This window comes from Daldinia vernicosa (assembly GCF_022497035.1).
Source record: "Daldinia vernicosa strain CBS 139.73 unplaced genomic scaffold F5Y00scaffold_3, whole genome shotgun sequence".
Taxonomy (NCBI): Eukaryota; Fungi; Ascomycota; class Sordariomycetes; order Xylariales; family Hypoxylaceae; genus Daldinia; species Daldinia vernicosa.
Genome location: NW_025953919.1, coordinates 584,154 through 602,707, shown reverse-complemented (window position 1 = coordinate 602,707; position 18,554 = coordinate 584,154). Strand labels below are relative to the sequence as shown.

At 48.7% G+C, this 18,554-nt stretch overlaps 2 protein-coding genes across 2 annotated transcripts; both read left to right on the top strand.

Annotated features, from left to right (window-relative positions):
* Positions 1 to 9,190: 9,190 nt before the first annotated feature.
* F5Y00DRAFT_102442 (uncharacterized protein) lies at positions 9,191 to 9,757 on the top strand. The gene has a single exon (XM_048003802.1). The coding sequence runs from the start codon at positions 9,317 to 9,319 to the stop codon at positions 9,647 to 9,649; it is 333 nt and encodes a 110-aa protein (XP_047869421.1). The 5' UTR covers positions 9,191 to 9,316; the 3' UTR covers positions 9,650 to 9,757.
* Positions 9,758 to 10,864: 1,107 nt separating this feature from the next.
* Positions 10,865 to 12,654, top strand: F5Y00DRAFT_257512 (glycosyltransferase family 2 protein; the record flags this gene model as incomplete). Its single annotated transcript, XM_048010572.1, has 4 exons — positions 10,865 to 10,962; positions 11,056 to 11,910; positions 12,071 to 12,365; positions 12,421 to 12,654. The coding sequence occupies 4 exons, from the start codon at positions 10,865 to 10,867 to the stop codon at positions 12,652 to 12,654; spliced, it is 1,482 nt and encodes a 493-aa protein (XP_047869420.1).
* Positions 12,655 to 18,554: the final 5,900 nt, after the last annotated feature.

The window sequence follows — 18,554 nt, the reverse complement described above, 5'->3', positions numbered from 1 at the left end:
GTGTCGAGTGCCCAGAGGCCTCAAGGCCGAAGTACGTGTCTTGTAGTTTATTGTTTTTTTTTTCGGGCCGTCACTAGTGATGCTTCCAATAAGACGCTTCTGTGGGCATTTCTTGGAAAGTATCCAGAGCAACTAAATCTATCACGCGTCGTTGGCTTGGCTACGAAGTATCAACATTGGCTTGAAAATAGTCCTCTGGGTGGGGTATCCCGAGGACGAATAGAGTAGTACCTGTCAGGGCCCCCGAGTTTCCGGTTACGAATGATTGGCATAGCTTAGCAGAAAGAAAGATCTCGGTCCGTTAAAGGTACTACGGTAGATCTGGACGGCGAAACTCGCATATCCGTTCTAAGTCGAGCATATTCGTCTCGTGCGCTTTACCGTATGTGCTACTTGTCACCATTGGACGAATAGAATCGGGTTCCTTACCGGAAGAACGCTCGGTTTACCTCCGCGGCACTGTAGAGGCCTCCTGATCTCTAGTTCGAGGATCGCCTCCGCTACCAAGATCGAACCCCCCTCTCCCCAGTCGATTGCCACTGCGTTCGACGCTCGCGACATGGCGCGTAACAAAGATCGGCCGTCTCGTAGCTGCGCCAGAACAGTCTAGTGCTTGGCAGACCGGCGTGAAAAGTGAGGGGAAAGGGGCGACAAGAAACAAGAGGCTCATCATACAACAGTGACTGGGGCCTCTCGGCAAGTGAGAATCTAGAACTGCACTGCCGAATATCCTGGTACGTTCGAATCCGGAAAAGAAGGACACGATGCTCCTCCATTGTCAAATTATCGTGGACAACCGCTCGGTCCCGCACAAGTCTGGCCCAACCGAGTAATGGGAGCATCGATCGCTTGGAGACGTGTGACTCGCCAGAGCCGTGGTCTAAGAGTAGTGGCCAGCTGGGTCTTGTCTATTACCATGGTAACGGTTGTGCCTGTGGCCTCAGCTGAGACCTCTTGTGCATAAGAGCAGAAGTAGGCAGAGCTCTCTATTCGTCGCCTCAGGGCAATGCAGGTGGGAAACCAACGAACCACGACGCCAAGCACTCGATTTGTTGCAGGACTCGCCACAGTAGTTAGCCACTAGGTCTAGCCACTTCACTCGCCATCGCGCAGGCGACGAGAACTCAGGGTCCTATATGCAGGTCCTTTTTTTGACGTCCTATCGATGGCCTGCTGTTTCATAATGATAGACGTGCACCTGCATATATCTCTGTAGCCGGAATGGTTGCCGTAAGCGGACGCAGACGCGATGTGGGAGTATATGTTGTGCACCCTGTCAAGAATAGCCAATGTGTGCTGACCGCCATATGCTCTTTAAGCTCGTGAGATCAGTGTGCTGTGCCGACAGGGGGCAGCTATGTAGCCAAGTGACATACAGCGATAGGTTGGTTGGTTAACGCATTCCTAGGGTTAACAAGACCTATGTACTCCTGCCAAAATGGGACATGGTTTTCCGGCGACAGGGGAACGAAGAGGAACAGGAAAATTTTTCTTCTTCCTTTTTCTTTCGATATCGACCCTCGCGAGTTTGATATCATACCATAGGACGAAACGTGGGGTTTGTTTCCCACGGGGCCGGCAGAAAGGGCCCTCTTGCATAGCAGAACAACTCATAGTACCCGCTGTCATATGCATGTTGTGCGTTGTGCTTTAGGAAGCATGCACCATCGAAGGGGCATGATATGAACCTGACGTAAATCAAAGCCCGGAGGGGAGTCGACTGATTAGCGAAACCATCAGACACCCATGGGGGTTTACTATGCAGAGGCAGGAAATAGCTTCTGAATCTAGATATGTTGTGAAATGTCAGAAAGGTACGCTCATGGATTTATCCGCAAACACAGTAATTTCGCCACAAAGTGGCCCTGGATGCACATCATCTGGATCACTTCCTCCCGGATGTGAGGTCATGCTTCCGCGAGCCTTGTCTCCCGCTGTGGGCCAAATTAGCATTTCTAGATCTGGGTCGAGGTTTCATCGAGTAATGGGACTCTGGAGCTGCCGAATACAGACGTGCTGATGCTGTGATTCAGAGGGACCAACGAGCCTATGTAGGTACATCGAGTTTCTCTACCGCCTCCGGTAGGTCCTTGCAGCGACGCTTCTCGTGTTCTTTTTTATGAGCTTATTATTATTATTATTTTTTGCTGGGTACCATCGTTGCTATCTTCAGTGCGTACGTAGCGGGTTGCTAAGAGGGACCGCTTGACCGCCTAGACGGCTTGGGATTGGTGTCATGTAGGTAGATATGTAGGTGGAAGATGGGCTGCGAACCACCTTGCTCCTTCAAATAGAAGGCCATGTACACGCACGGCTATGGGGGGCCGGTACGAGAGAGTACCTTACAAGTACCTCCGTTATCTTGCCCGACCATAAGAGGAAATAAAAAGAGGGCAACGTGGGCGACCACACTCCTCGGAAGAAGTCAAATATGTGGCTAAGATCACGCCCTTGTGAGGGTGTGAGGTATTAATCCAAGCCCTGTAGTCTAAGCGAGGGTTTTTGGTTGCAAGAGGGCCACTTGGGACCCGGCGCCGGACGAGGATATAAGGTGGAACAGCGCTGATTTGCTCGTTCCCCATTCTCCCTTCCAGCGATAGGTAGGCTTAAAGGTACCCCGAAGAATAGCTGACGTGATGGACTGACGTTGGAATGAAAATCTAAACTTCAGCTGTTGAAACCCGCCTCATACAACTGCCCTCCTGGCGTATGCAGAACTTGCAGGTATCTGCCGCACATGACCTGCTCGCGAGCTTTTGAGACGACATGATTGATTCTCTGGTTGTGCGTAGTTCGCGATCCCGAGAGTGGTGTTTGTTGAGTGGACCCTGCTCTCTATACGACGTTTTGGGTAACTAAACATGGAGAGAGAGAGAGAGATAGAGATAGAGGCAAAAATAATAAGGAGTTAAGGGTAAGGTAGGAAGCATATGGGCATATGGTGAGGAAGAGCGATTTGATTTTTGACCTGTCATGAGTTAGGATTGGGATCCTGGTGCCGAATATACCGAATCCATGCTTTGGGAACAGCAGTCCTATATGTAATGAAACATTTATAGCAGTGTTCTTGGCAGGCAATTTTTATTTCCCCAGCTTGTCTGACCTGAGCTCTCGGTCAGCGAAAATAGCTTCACTAGAATTATTAACTATGGCTACCTCTTCGTGCGTCGTATCGAATTTTAAGCATGTAAAGATTGCCAAGCTGCCCGAATCGAGATCCGTCGCCGCCACGTAAGGGGTGCCGCTAATACGAAGCCGCTAATAGGTAGTGGGAGGAAGAAAATGCCTTCGCGATCGCTTCGAAAGTTGCCGATGGTGAAGAGCAATTTAGAACTGTACACCTTTTACCGGAAATAGCTCACCGAATTCGGCAGCCCCTTAATAGCGCTTCTACGCTTTCTGCCGTCCTTCTCTGCGAGGATATTTTCGTTTACGGAAGATGGAAGAATCCCTCGTTCGATTGAAATGTAGGTACGCATGCTATACAGCCTGGATGCGTATTTGAACCATGGTAAGAAAAGCGATGGGCACGTTCCTTCGGTGGAAGAGCCCCATCGTGGGCCTGTTCGCTCGGTCTGGGTGCTCGGTCAGTGGGCGACCGGTCAGGGGCCACAATAGCAACAGTGCTCTCTGGCCCTTTTTCCCCCCTTCTCCACAATCACTCCGTCGCTAAAAATGGCCGCGGGAAGATCCTGATCATCACAGCACTAAAGAGATGGCGAGTTGATAATTGATACATGCGTATCTCCCCCTTGTTCTACATACGGTAGCTTCTTGGAGGTCAGAGGCGAATAGTAAACGCGGACGGGGGCTCGCTAATACGATACGTATAACGCAGCAGACGTCTTTCGAGTTACTCTGTACACACCTCGAGCTCACCCATTCGCGAGAGCCGCGATAACGAAATCTAGGATATTCGGAACCGACGTGTTATATTATAGGTACTATTATGTCCCAACGGCGAAAATCATAAACGGAGTTGGATAACCATTTAGCGAGTGTTGATTGAATAATATGGCGTTAATCTAAGCATTTAGATCCTAGCCAAGCCAAAAAAAAAAAGGTCTCTAGGCTGAATAGCAAGGTCATACACGCCGGTCATCTAGGATTCAAGTAGTAATTCGACATGTCGACAACGGTGTCGGAGGCCAAGGTATGCAAGTAGCTAGCTTGACCGAGGAGATTCGCCGGTTACATAGTACTGTAGAGTAGTAATACATAGATGCGAAACCCTGCTCGATAGAGGCATCATACAGCCTCTGAGGGAGCTGGTATGATTCTAGACGTTGGCCAGCCTCAGGCGAGCCCCGATTCAAGCTTGTTGGATATCCGGTATGATTAGGGTGCCATTCCGGCAAACATGCAAGACACGCCATGCCCAAGGGTTTATTATATTTCGTGTGAGGTTCTGTGGTTGGACTCTCTTAACGGCATGGTTTGATGATACGCTAGAAATGAAAGCAGACGACGGACGGAGCGCGGAGTACATCTACGTCTCTAGCAGCCTCATCGGCGATCATACCAGGAGTACGGGATTCGCAGCCGAAGGGACAGGAGAGAGAGAGGAAAGGTTAATCAAATAAAAAGGTCACGGATAGAGCTATATGGTGTTACGTGGAACTAGCCGACTCCAGGTTTGTCGAAACTTATGTACCTAGGTATGTATGTATGTATGTTAGTATGTACGCAGGCTGGCAGGCCAATCCCTGGGATGACTAGCATGGTCACAGCTTATTAGGGGACCCAGGGTTCGTCCCCAAAGCGTCGAGCTGCATCTACACTATACGTACAGCATCATCCCCACGCTGCAAATAAGTCTTTGTCGATTTCATCTTCGAGTAGTAATAATCCGAGGAGAAAGGCAATCAATAATACTGTAAAGAATATTAGAAAGACGCCTGGCTGTCGTCCTACCGTGCGGAAGTGTACGTCACCCGAAACGTCTACGCCATCTGTACGTAAACGAATATAATAAAATGTTAGGCATGAGAAGGCAAATGCCGTCGTCTCCCAAGAGGACACGCACCTAATCTTGTATAATAGAAGATGGGATACGTGGGGCTCGGAGCCTCGGGTACACCCCTCAATCCCACTACGACCATCGTAATGATTTCGACTGTCGTCGCTCGACCTTGGTTGAGATGCAACTACGGTTACACTATAGGACCGTGGTGATTGGGTGTATCCTGGCGTATGGCATCATGTATGTAGGTCATACAGGAAGGCGTTGCACTGTCTTCCGCGGCAGATACGTTGGAATAGGAAATCAAGATTCGAAAAAACGAGAGATCTACATAGTCTGCATGTACATTTGCGGCTTGCAATAGATGGATCTGTAAATGATATTCCAGCAAGGTACATGACGCTGACCGAATCTGGATTGCGCCAGAGCACGCCGGGAACGGTGAACCATGCTAGCTGGCTAGGAACAAGGCCCGATATTGCATGCCGGTACGGTAGATCAGGTCATTGGCCAATGGCTCGAGATCGTCCCAGGTTACCCCAGCCTCAACTTTGTCCTAATATCCCGGGTCGACGCTCGCTGACGGACAGGACGCTCACGGATCCTCGTCAGGGACCTCTCCAGGGGCGCTGTCGTGTGACGCTGTGCTATGCGGCGCCCACTCTCTCTCGCCCACAAGGCGGATACCTATGGGGGGCCTTCGGCTGGGGAAGTCTGCTTCATCTTTTGTCTTTTTTCCTATTTGCGCGATTCTGTCGTGTAGCGCTCGGCGCCGTGTAACAGCGGGCGAGATCATCGTCGGGGGTGTCACGGCGCTGTGCTTCCCACCCCCCTGTAATGCTACTTGTACAAGTTGGGGAATCTTGGCGCGGCCGACCTGCGCACGTTTGCTGTTTATTATCGGCCGACTGATCTAAATGGTAGGTATATCATAATTCGAAAACCAGGATAGGGGACTATGACGGCCGTCGAACCCTGTCGGCAGCAGTCTTCAATCGGCAGGTCGTTGTTTGGTCTTGCAGGCTGCATTAAATCTTGCGACTCTACCGGAAATAAATACACCCAAGTTGCACCAGCGAGGAATAATAACACCTCGCAGAATGACAACCAAGCCTCAGCCTTTCATGGCTTCCAATGTCTTGCCTGTCTTTGCGGCAAGGACGCATGCACATCTCATCTTATCACCTATTCCTGAGCAAAGAAGACTCTTGTTTGAAAATTTCTCCCTCTTCCCTTGTCAGTAGGGGAGGCGCGAAAAATAATACTTAAAAAAAAAAAAAAATAAGGACGCGTTGATACTGTGCTGCGATACGTTACGTCGACCATCGCGATTAATAGGTATCATCAGCATCTTCTTTAAGGGGGTGGCTGCGTAGACGCGGTTTGCGGGACAATAGCACGACAACTCCAGCAGCGGGACGTGCTAGTCGACCTACCGTATGCGCAATTTCGAGAACGGGGTGTCGTGTAAGTGGCTGGCAAACGCCAACGCCAGAACAAGAGACCAGCAGCAGCAGCAGCGGCGATAGGAGAAGCTGTCCAAGCTATACTCTATACGCCATACTAGCAAGCTGTACGCACGCACATACGCGCATACGGTATTTGATATGGAACCTCCCGCTGCCTTACATAATGAATCTGTGGGGGTTGACATATAAGTACCACCGACGACGAGCAAATATGCAGGTATCGTCGTCTGAACCAACATACGGAGGGGCGACAGTGTAACTTCAACACACGGGGGGCCGGACCAACCCGGTACTACTTCCTAGTAGATCGTTATTATAGCAACGCGCACACGCAGAGGTTTCAGTTGCTTCTGCATGGAGCCAACCACGCCACGAATTCTGGAAAATCCGCCGTGAATGGAATTTTCCAGATCACCGTGAATTAAATGATGTATCGAATCCAACCCAAAATCTGGCGAGACCCGTGCTACTTACAGGCACGGTTCACCGGACCCAGTGTTTCTAGACGTCCACGTAGACGCAAAGTCGTCACGGTTTCTCCAATGACAGGTGGCCGTGACGAGGTTAAGTAGTATAATACGTATTATCAAACGCTGATAGGGGACAGCGATGATTCTCGTATGCCTGGGGCGCGTTGCACTCATGGACAAGCGGAACCGAGGAAGCTTTTCCAGACGACGACTCTAGAGATATATGTTGTGTCCTATCTTATAGCCTGGTTTTATTAACTGGGTACTCGGCACGCTGCTGCTGCCGGGAGGGTTACCCGTTTGATAAATATCGACGAATGATGAATACTTACAGCTAGCTGCTATATGTACTGACAGGTATTGACGAATGTTGGGGGCCGCACGCTTTAAGCTCTCGGATCTTCTACTCGCGCGGCTACTATAACCCGTGTCTTGGCCATTATATAGATCTTCATATAACGTCTAAAGGGAGGAGGAATAGGATGTTTCCCTCCATTCAGCAGACGGGGAATTCGTGCTTTCGCCATCGCACAGGGAATTCCCCAGCGCCTTCGTAATTTTAGGGCTCATTGATCCCATTGATCCCACTGACAGCGTCCATCGTGGAGGCTACAGATCAGCGCTAAGTTCACTAGTAGACAGCCCGGGTGAACCTCTAGCCAATCGCCAAGAGCGAGATCGTTCGAAATTGTATACGGAGCCGTTCCTGTGAAGATCGATTTGCGCTCCACAGGAGCACATCTCGAGCCTGATTCGCCTGAGACCCGGGATCTTTAGTCGGCTCGACAGGTCTTAGCGACTTGTGAGCCGTAGGGCCCCAGAATCAGCTCTGACCAGTGACAGGGCCGAACTCTCACGAGCTCGTTCAGTCCGTACGCATGTACCGTACATATGCCAACATCTGCCAACATTTACCTACATATGCTACGCATACTACTCTCATAGCCCTTTTATTTAATGTGTCAACAATACATGCGAACTTCGGAAGAGAAACCATTCACTTACATATAGTTAATTTACGAATCTCGTGTTTCTATTGTGGTACACCAGTGAGAAGAAAGAGCAAACAAAAATACAGATGATAGAAAATCAGGTCACTATCATCCACCTCACACGGATAATTATTCGTATTCTTGTAAACGTATCGCCGCACGATGGGATGGTTCTTTGGTGTAGGTCTGGTAGGTCTGGTTGGTGTTTAATGTTGTATTGCAAGTATTCGTCCAAGTCTTGCAATGTACCGGCCAAGTACCCGAGAAGATAGCACGTTTTCCCAGAATTAACCCCATTTTCTTAGGTAGTTTTTTAGTTTTCCAGGGTCTGCAAAGTAATAGCCTAGGCATCTTTGGATAGCTTGGATACACGCTGCACGGTGCTCCGCTTAGTTGCTTTTCGCTACGGTAGCCGCTCAAAGAGCCCTGTGAAAGGTACCTACTAACCTTAGTAGTTGGTTTAGTGCAGCTGGAAGTTTGCTATCGAACTAACGCGGTTTAGACTTTTAAACTTTAGAGAGCTCCAGTACCATCTACATCTATACACGCCCCGGTGCCCTGTAAACATAAACCCCACTGCGCTTTCCCTGTCTACCATGCCCACTACATGCGGTACCTACTTTACAATCCACTGCGCCGCCATTGCCCCTCGTCCTTGCTGCTGAGCTTCTTCAGTTAGGTAGAGAGTTAATATTTAATATTAGAGAATTAGAGTAGGTAGAATCCCCGTTCCACATTGGCCCCAGCAGTTTTAACTAGCCAAATCTAGTACGCCCACCCCGACCCCAACCTCCAAAACCGGACATTTCTTAGCAGCAGCCGCTTCTGCAACTGGTCAAACTGGAAATAGGTGGCTCCGGAAAACCATGAATTTTTTTCAAGTTCTCCTCTTCTAACTAAAAAAAAAAAATCAAAAAAATCCAGTCACTTCTTTTTTTCTAACTAACCTCTAACCTCTATCCGTCACGCACTCTTTCAATCAGTTCGAGAAGTACCAACTGAGAAGAGCAAAATAGCAATCGTGAAAAAAAAAAGGGGAGTAATTTTACCATTCCTGTTTTTCTCTCGGTCTGCGTCTCGTTTCTTATTCGGTTGTATTCAACTTTCCCCAGCTGCTTTTGATAAGCAAGCTCGGGGTGTCTATTATAACCTATGTGACATTGGTTTTCCTACCTACTCTTTAACCTACATGAACATCCTTTGGTACCTAGCCTGGGCAGGTAGCATTGTAAGGTTGTTTCGGCCTTGACGTCCCTTTTGAAATTAATACATTATATTTATATTTCATATGCTCGGTTTTTATCAATTTATGTCTTTTCTTTTCCCTTTTAGTTCGTGGTCTAAGATTAAAGCTCTTAGGTTTATTTTTATTTTTATTTTTCGCTCTCGTTATTCGTTATTCGTTATTAGTATCGTAATAATATGCACGTCGGACCCAAGGTCCCCAAAGTATTATTAACCTATACACACTTCCATGTCTTCTTTTTGGCAAGGTACCTGTTCCCATCATCTACAAGCTGCATACGGGTCGATCTAAGCACTACTCTACATCTCCGCTACCCTTACTTATTATTATTTAGTATTATTTCATGTATTTACTCATGTACGCATGTACGAGACTACATGTATGTAGGTACGGTACCTGTCTACCTGCCAATATGCCTACGTGCCTACATGCCTACATACACCTACATACACCTACATACGCCTACATGTCTCTTCGTACTTTGCTATGCCCCCTACTTATCTTCTTAGCCATAATTATATCCCCATAATTATGTCCCATTGCATCGTCCATCGTTTACGTATGTATGTAGGGGAAATAGTTAAGGTAGGTATACACATCGACCGTTCCTCGATGGGGTCATATGGGTCCATCTGCCTATATATTATCCTTGCCTCCTCTCCCCGGGTCTGGCCCGCTGGCTTCATCTTGACGACTTCTCCTATGTCCTCTGGAAGCCCATTGATCATCGTAATGGCTTCTTTTCTTTAGGGTTTTCCTTTAGTCTGTTGTGTATTATATTGTTGTTACCGGCCCTGCCTCCGTCTCGGCTTAGATTCGCCTCGCCCGGAAAAGAAACAAGAGGGAGCTCGAGGTTGCTCTTCTCGCCCGGTCGATAGGACAAACTCTCGTTTCGAGGTCTTGGATTCGGGGATTTCTTCATTCTGTCGTTGTCTACAATACATTCATCGGAGATCTCACGCCACGAGGGACTACTAATAGTTGCCACCGTTGCACAGTCCCGGTTTCGTCTGTTGTTCCTAATTACGTCTATTAATCACGGACGCAAAGAAGGGCCTCGTCTGATTTTTATGCCCCCCTCCTCCCCCGTTCGTACTACGCGTGACTTCACTTCGTCGAGTCCAGATTTCGGACGATAGGTGCACGTCACGTCCTAATCTATTGAATAGGTAAATATTCACTTCTTTTCCTTTTCCGTCCCGTCATTGCCGTTTCCCCGATTACGCATATAACGCCGCACCTGCTCCGCTTTGCAAGTTTGTTTCGTCACTTCCATGCTTGCGGTTGCCTCTTGGAGGGGCTGCGGTTTCTATTTATTGCGGCTCTTACCACAAACCAACTGCATCCTAGCTCCTCCCCGCAAATTGGAATTTACCTTATTTACCTTGCTCGTTACTTCCTTCCGAGGCAAAAGGCAAAAAGAAAGAGAAATAAGCAAACAGCTGACCCAATACATCTAGTCACTTGGAAGTCGACTGATAGACACCTGGCACCTGGTGGGGACTGGTCAACTTCTCTCCCGGGAGATCACTCAGACGACCGGCTCGTACGCAAAAGCAACGCGTCTTCAGCAACTTCCTAATTAAAACAGGAATCAATAGGAATAACAAATTGGAAAATTTGGACTTTTCCTAATAGAATTCCTGACAACGACGTTTAAGACGTCACAATACATTAATACGTCTATCTGGATCTCTAATCTCTCCCGCAGAGAATTATCCACGATGGGCATCACTACAGCCTTGCCGGGGGGCTTCTTTCACGTGCCCCTCGGTTTTCTTTCATCGCCAGACTTCTGGTGGTACACTTTCTGGTTCTTGTGGTAAGTTCTGCGCATTCACAGCTGCTACGATTTCTACTATCTACTATTGGATAACTTCCGGTCGAAGCTCTGAAATATCTAACTTTCCACCAGGGTGCATCGTTACCTGCGTCTGATCGTTCACGTGGTTAGCCACTGGACCTACAAGTCGAAGCCTATTCCCATCAAGCCTAAATACTGCTCCAATGACGTGACGGTCATTATTCCTACCATCCACAACGTCTTCGAGGAGCTTCGTCCCTCACTGGAGAGTATCCTGGCTTGTCGACCGTTTGAACTGATCCTCGTGACAACGTTGGATAAGCACGCGGCGCTGGAAAGACTGGTGAAGACCCTCTCGACCTCTAATGTTCGCGTGATGTCCGGGCCCATCGCCAACAAGCGACTTCAAGTCTGCGAGGCGCTTCCCAAGGTGAGGACCGAAATTACTATTATGGCAGACGACGACGTTACTTGGCCGTCCACTCTCATCCCGTGGATCCTTGCGCCCTTCGAAGACCCCAAGATCGGAGGCGTTGGCACCTGTCAACGTGTACGCCGAGAGCCGGACGGATCCCTGTCGACTCAGATCTTCAACTGGCTCGGAGCAGCCTACATCGAGCGCCGCAACTTCGAGATCTCGGCTACCCACAATGTTGACGGAGGAACTTCTTGCATGTCTGGTCGTACCGGGGCTTACCGATCGGAGATCCTGTCAAGTCACGACTTTCTAGAGGGATTCAAGACCGAGCGATGGCGCGATTATATCCTGAACGCTGACGACGACAATTTCGTGACCCGCTGGCTGGTGAGCCACCAATGGAAAACCTGGATTCAGTATGAGCGCGAATGTGAGATCGAAACTACCCTCGAAAACGGCCTTAAATTTCTCTATCAGTGCTCGCGGTGGGCACGAAGCAACTGGCGAAGCAACTGGACGAGTTTGGTTCGGGAGAGATACGTGATTACGTAAGTTTTTTCTAACTGCCTTTTTTAGTTTAAACCCCTGTCCCCATATTCTCCCCCCCTTGTCCCCTTGTCCCCTTGTCCCCTTGTCCCCTTGTAACATTATACTACGTACCCCAACAAAGTCGCTTTTTCATAAACTAACTATCGTCTCGCGTCTTAGTCAACAACCATGGTCCACTTACGCTCTTCATATTGCAACCTTTACTTCCTTAGCCTTCCTCGTGGATCCCCTTCTACTAGCTTCACTCTGGTGGGGTACCGAGGGTTGGGACTTGGAAGTCCGCCAGCGCTGGTTCTGGGCTCAGTTCATCTACATGTTCGCGTTTACTAAGGTGGTCAAGCTTATCGGGCTCTTTCGGCGTAACCCGGCCGACATCATCTTCCTCCCGGTCTCCATCATATTCGGCTACTTCCACGGCTTGATCAAGCTATACGCTCTGATAACCTTGAACATGGTAAGGCATAGCTTGAAGCGTTTGGCTTTTAATATTAATGCTAATGCGGTAACAGACCTCTTGGGGTAGCCGACCCGATGGTGATGCGAACGATGCCTTGCGTATGTCTCCTCGTCCCAGAAGGAGCAACAGCATTGCGACGCCTTCGCCTCGACATGATGATCTCGAACGTATGATCAACAACGCCTTGGCCTTGCGCAACCACCGCACCAAATATTCCGAGAAAGAACCACTTCTCGACTACGAGAGAGAGATCCCGTCGATCTCTGTGGTTGCTGGACTATCCTAGTAGCACGTGGGGGTTTTGTTCCGTCGCGGATCCTTATTCGGCTATTTTGCCACGGATGATTACGGCCTCCCGACGGGAGGTTACGCATTTTACGATTCATGAATTTTATATCTACGATTCGTTTCACCGAATGGTTTATCGGAAGAGGTCAAAACGGTACTCATACGGTATAAGACCGCTACCTGAGACATGGATTGCGGCCAATAGCTTTCAGCCTATAACACGGCATTGGTCTTTGATTTTTTCGGACATTGTTTTACATCGGTTATTCTACGAACCCCCCCCTTTAAAACGGCACCTGGTCTTAATTCTTCGTCAGGGAAGGCGGAGGAAGGGTTTTAGCACACCCGAATAATGAGTTGACGGCTTTAGGGTTTTAGCATAGTGGACGGCGAATGAGCTAGAGAAAACTCATTTTCGCGCGGTTGCCGTGCGATACTTAATCAGGCGGCTTCTACGGGACGGGCAGGTAGCATATTCATTTCCTATATTTCTCTCGCGTCGCATAATTCGGCATGCAGCATTTTTCTTTTTCGCGCTCGATTTCGACCAAAAGCAAAATGGTTGGTACGGATTAGTGTGTGGGAAGACGTCAGGGATGGATTCGGTTGGAGGGCAAAAATAGGGAATAGATTGTGACTCTAGTCTGCATGGACGTCTTCGGATTCCTCATAGATGTATTAGAGGGGCTACGATTCGAGACCAATGCGAAGCCGAGAAGACAAAAAAAAGAAACAAAATAATAAATCTGAAGGGTCCTTTTTTTTCACATGCAACTACGTACGTAATGGGACATTGGCCGACTAGGGGTGGGGGAGAGAATAAAAAAGAGTGCGTCGTACTGCATATTACATGTAGTAAGATTTTTGATGTGGTGTGACTTGCAACTTTTATTACCTATCCCAGACGTCGATGGGATACGACCTTACCCCCCCTAAGGTACCGATCCGACACCCCCGCGATATTGGAATATCTGTAGTAAAGCAGACAAGGGGACGACACGGCATATGCTAAATGCGACTAAGAAGAACGCGAGATCAACCATCTGAGGAACCCCTCAGGAGACTTGGTGTCGCACAGCATCGCCGGCAACGGTCTCTCAGGGGTTTCTAGAGCATCGCGTAAGAACTGCTAAGCACCATGTCAGCATGCAAGACGAACGGGGGTTCTTCACCCCCAGCTTTGACCATGCCAAGCTTGAGAGGCTCTGCCTTTCCATCCTCATAGGTCTCTTCGCGACCCAGTCGGATCCCTTGACGACTCGTTTGCCTCCCCCGTGAAATATACCACTTGACTCTTTCGTTAATAAATACGGCTATCACTCGTTACCTAGGTCGGGTCCAGACTGTCTAGCCTTACTGCATTCGCATTCTACACCTCGCGGTAGGGCCAGAGCGGCTAGTTGTATAAGTACTCGGGCTTTATCAGCTGAGTGTGTAAACCGCCTTTCCCTACATAGTATACGACTACTTGTCGCCCAGAGCTATCTGATATCGTGACGACCTTGAGTCCAATGCGGACCTTAGATAAGCTGGGGGATTCGGCCCTACGCTTGCTAATATTCGGTTACCGACGCAGTAATCATCGAAATACGCTCTCGTGCTGCTGCGGGATATGCCTGTCACCCATCCATCCTACCTGGAGCCAGGAATGCCCCGGATCATTCGAGATCTTGGGTCGCGGTCATCTCGGGGAGATGTTCTTCGCTTGGACTTGGTGAAACGCATAAGCCACTCGCCTGGAACCATGCGAGATGACTGATGAGGTGATGAGGGGAAATTCCCGGAATACCAAGGAGAGGGAGGAGTCCAAGAGGATCGAAAGACGTCGACTCCACCCGTCCTAATATTTAGCACAAGGTCAACCCATCCCTATGTCGTCCTAGCCCTGGGCCTGCGTAGATTACTTATGGGTAAACCCCGCAATTACATCTAAATTCGTGATCGTGCTCGATGTGACCCGGTCCCTAAGCCGTCGCCTTTCTAAGTTGTCGTGCCGCGGCAAACGGCTTGGCTAGCTTGGTATGTACTTGCTGACTACCGCGTAGGTACAGATCTAGATCACGTACCCGATACGGCGGAAGGTTACAACGGTTATCTACATGTACAATATTCCGATTACGACATGACATGACATGACATCTAGCTTGTCTACTCTACGACGGAAATGGGCACATACGGACTTTGTTCAACTTCACGGCGGACTCGGTTTCGGTGTCTCTTGGACGCGGGCCGAGTACGCTCATATGCTTACGTCCTCGTAGTGGGGAATTGTGACATCCGGTGCAGATACGGCAGATATGTAGATTGACTGGTGATTTATCACTTCGCTTCTCCAGCTTATCTGACGTTGGCTGTGCGACCGCAGCTGCAGGAGGACGCTATCCCACCACTGTGGTCCTGACAGAGCTAATTTAGGAGTAAAACATGAACAGAGAAATACTCCTTGTCTAGGCTGTTACCATGAGAGGCTACCTGCATGTCTTGGCGAAGTTGGACACAGGATGGATGGGTTCTACCTAAGCAGCCCTTGCGACTGATACCCCTCGATAATACCCCCCCCCCCCTTCGACTTGAAGAGTATTACTTGAGTTAGGTACCTAATGTATTGTATGTATAGGTAGGTAATAGACAAAGCGACATAGTCTCCTGCACGACGTACATAAGCTATAGAGACCTACTGACCCCCGATACTAACGCCTACGTAGTAGACCTACGCCAATGCGATATCACTTGCATAAACAACGACGCTAACTTTCCGGAAGAGGGGGTGGTGACACAACTTTACCTTACCTTACCCTCATCATCAACTTCGAGAGGTTTGAACGATGACACCGGCTTCATACATCTCATCGCCTATAGGCTTCTCGCTACCGGCATTAGTGCTTATCTACCAGGGACAAACACGACCACCGCGCATCCGCGTCTCGCTAATCCACCGGGGGCGGAGAGGGATAAGGATGAAGACGACGTCAAACTCCGTATGGGGATGTCACAAGAGCGGCTAAAATTTAACAATTCACGCTCACGGGAGCCGAAGGAAAAAAAAAAAAAAAAAAAAAAAAAGGATCCGGTCACGACCCCGATCTAGATTTTATTGGGTGAGACGGGGCTCTTCTTAACCGGGTAAGAGAGGGAAAGCAAGAAACGGCTGACGAGAGATTCGAACACCAGCCGTGGTAGAGTTAGACACCATATCCCGGCAATGAACCATTCGACCCTGGCTAGTCCGAGATCCTAAAGTGATCTCTCCAAGGACTCTCCTCGATCGACGATCAAAACCTAGCGGAATACGTACCGTATTACTGAATGGGGTATGTAGGTGTGGGTAGGTAGGGGGATAAGATGGGTAAGCAATCTATCCAAGGCTACCATAGCACGTAAGGTGTGCAGGTGAAGGGTCGAAGATGCAGATATGACGATCAACGACCTTGATCTCGACGCGATGACGATGAAAGATTAGCTCGACGTAGTAGTAGAGCATACATGAAAAAACCCCAGGTTAACACAAGACATATATTCCTCAGGGCTAAGAGTTCAAGATGCTACACAGTACAACCCTGTTCGTCTTCGGATATCGTTCCCCTTTTCCGCTAGCCAGCCTTGGGCAATGAACATACAATGTAGTAGTATACCATCAGACCATGTATGTAGCATACAATGCAGTATTAGTAATTCCAACTCGACTAACTATCTGCAACGCTAAGCTAGCAATCAGCGGCTTCATATGTATACTTTTGCCCTCCCTTTCTCCCTCGCGCATTTACTAGCACCGTACTCGTACCGCATCTACGTACACACGAGACTGCAAACCAAAGGGCCAACGTGTACTACGTACATAGTACAGGACCGCGCTAATCACGAACCACGTAAAAAAGATCCTGGACGGTTTGTAACTTTGCGAGCCGCGCTTAACCTCATCCTCTCGGACCTGCGTCTACCATCATGCACGACCTTACAAATAAGGTGGGTAGTAGAGGACGAGGGTTGAAGGGGGAGGGGATGGGAGGGGGGGGGAGGGGAGGGGCGGGCTACACTATGTATGTATGAACTCGCATGCGTCTGCGCTATCTATCGAAACCCCCCTAGCTTTCCCTCTAACGGGTATGGTGCCGCACGCCCTTATTTTAGGTATGCAACCTGGAGTTTTAGACTGCTATGTAAGTATCTCCATTGTGACATATGTATATGTATGCGTATGCAGCTTGGCGGTAAAAGTGCCGTAACGGAGAACTCGAAAGAAGGGACGTTGTTGAGAAAAGAAAAGATGTGCGCACAACATGACGCCGTTTGCTATTAATAGAAGAGAACCGAGCGCATACATTAGGTACCTCATAAGAAGGGCAATTGATAACTGAGGTATCGTATATCCCAAGCTTCTTCTTTGACGGATGCGCGAAACCCATCATAATGACGACAGAAGACGAATGGAAGAAGTCCAATTCAAAATCTCAATCTCGACCTCGTGCGAGACGCTTAGATCGAGATTGTGTCTCGGAGGTCTTACACGGCTTGGCGGTAGACTTGCTATTTCCTATCCGAGACATACTGTGGTAGTCCTCGCGTGCTCTTGCGTATGCGTATAGGATATGGGATACCTACCTACCTACATACGCAACCTATGTGAAATGAAGATGTACCTCGGCGCATACATCTATACCTGTACGTGCCCTCTTTGTACATTAGGTAGGTACATGCGCAGGCGGGAGATGCTACATGATGACTACAAGTTAGCGTTGGAGGATATACATACGTACAGAGAATAGGTAGTATAGACAGGTCGTGTGTAAGACGTCGTCTACGTACATCATCAATTATAATAATATAACCCTACTTTGATACTGTAGGAGATACATAATTAGGTACCTAAGGTCCCTCACATCTGTCTCCGTCTCCCCCTGCGGAGTTCTTCGCTCGGACTATTAATGTAGTAACATATAGCTCTTAAGTGTGTGAATTAGGGTTATGATATAGCACCTCCAAGGTACATTAATTAGCGGAATCCCGCAGTAGCAGCCCCGGTATTGTCTCCTCCTAGCGTACTACCTACCTCCCGGCCTATTCTGAGGTACGTTGGTAGGAAGAAAAAAAAAGAAAAAAAAGGCAGAGACGCTAATCTTTCGGTATCGTAGTAGTTAGGTCTTTGGCTTTTCTGGAGGACCTACCGGACCTGGTCTTTTGCAGATCTCTCCTTAGTCGATTCCTTAGCGGACGTCATGCACGAAATCCAGATTGATGGGATGATTTTTCTTCATCAGAACAAAAGTTCGACGGGATCAGCGCAGCGGTTTGTGGTGTAACGCTGCCGGGCTTTTCAGGGATTTGGGGGTTTTAGTCCAACGTTAATACATAAGATGGGGGCACCGTACCTTGCCTAATAAACAGTAACCCCCATCCAACCCTCCTTATTAGGCACTTGGTTCTCTTTAAATTTTCAACAAATTTTCAAATCCTCAAATCCTCGGCCGAGTTTTGATTCGATTTCGAAAAATGTCCCGTTTAGGCTCCAGATCTGGAATCTATGCGCTCATTTCGCACATATACCTACCCTTTACGTAGATCCACGTCGACGGATCTCCATCGTAGAGCGAGTGTTAAGAGCGATCTGTCCGCCGGCGGCCACCACGTCGCATCCTCCTATGTACATAGTGCATTCCGCGCAAGTGGAGACGGCGCCGTTAGTCGGTTTGTGGATGGTGGAATTACTGCATGCTACCTCCTCCTCCTCCTCCTCCTCAGCCATACGACAACGCATATGCCTAGCAGATTATACGCCAATAAAGGCCGTCGTATGTAATATGTACTAGTTATGCAAAAGTTCCTCGTAAATACGCGCCAATTTCGACGTACTAGGTAAAGATTATATCGTTTGATCCGCAAGGTATTGTTGCTTCCTCCCCA

Coding starts and splice junctions, on each gene's coding strand:
- F5Y00DRAFT_102442 (XM_048003802.1), top strand. CDS start 9,317: ATGCACGTCGGACCCAAGGTCCCCAAAGTATTATTAACCTATACACAC.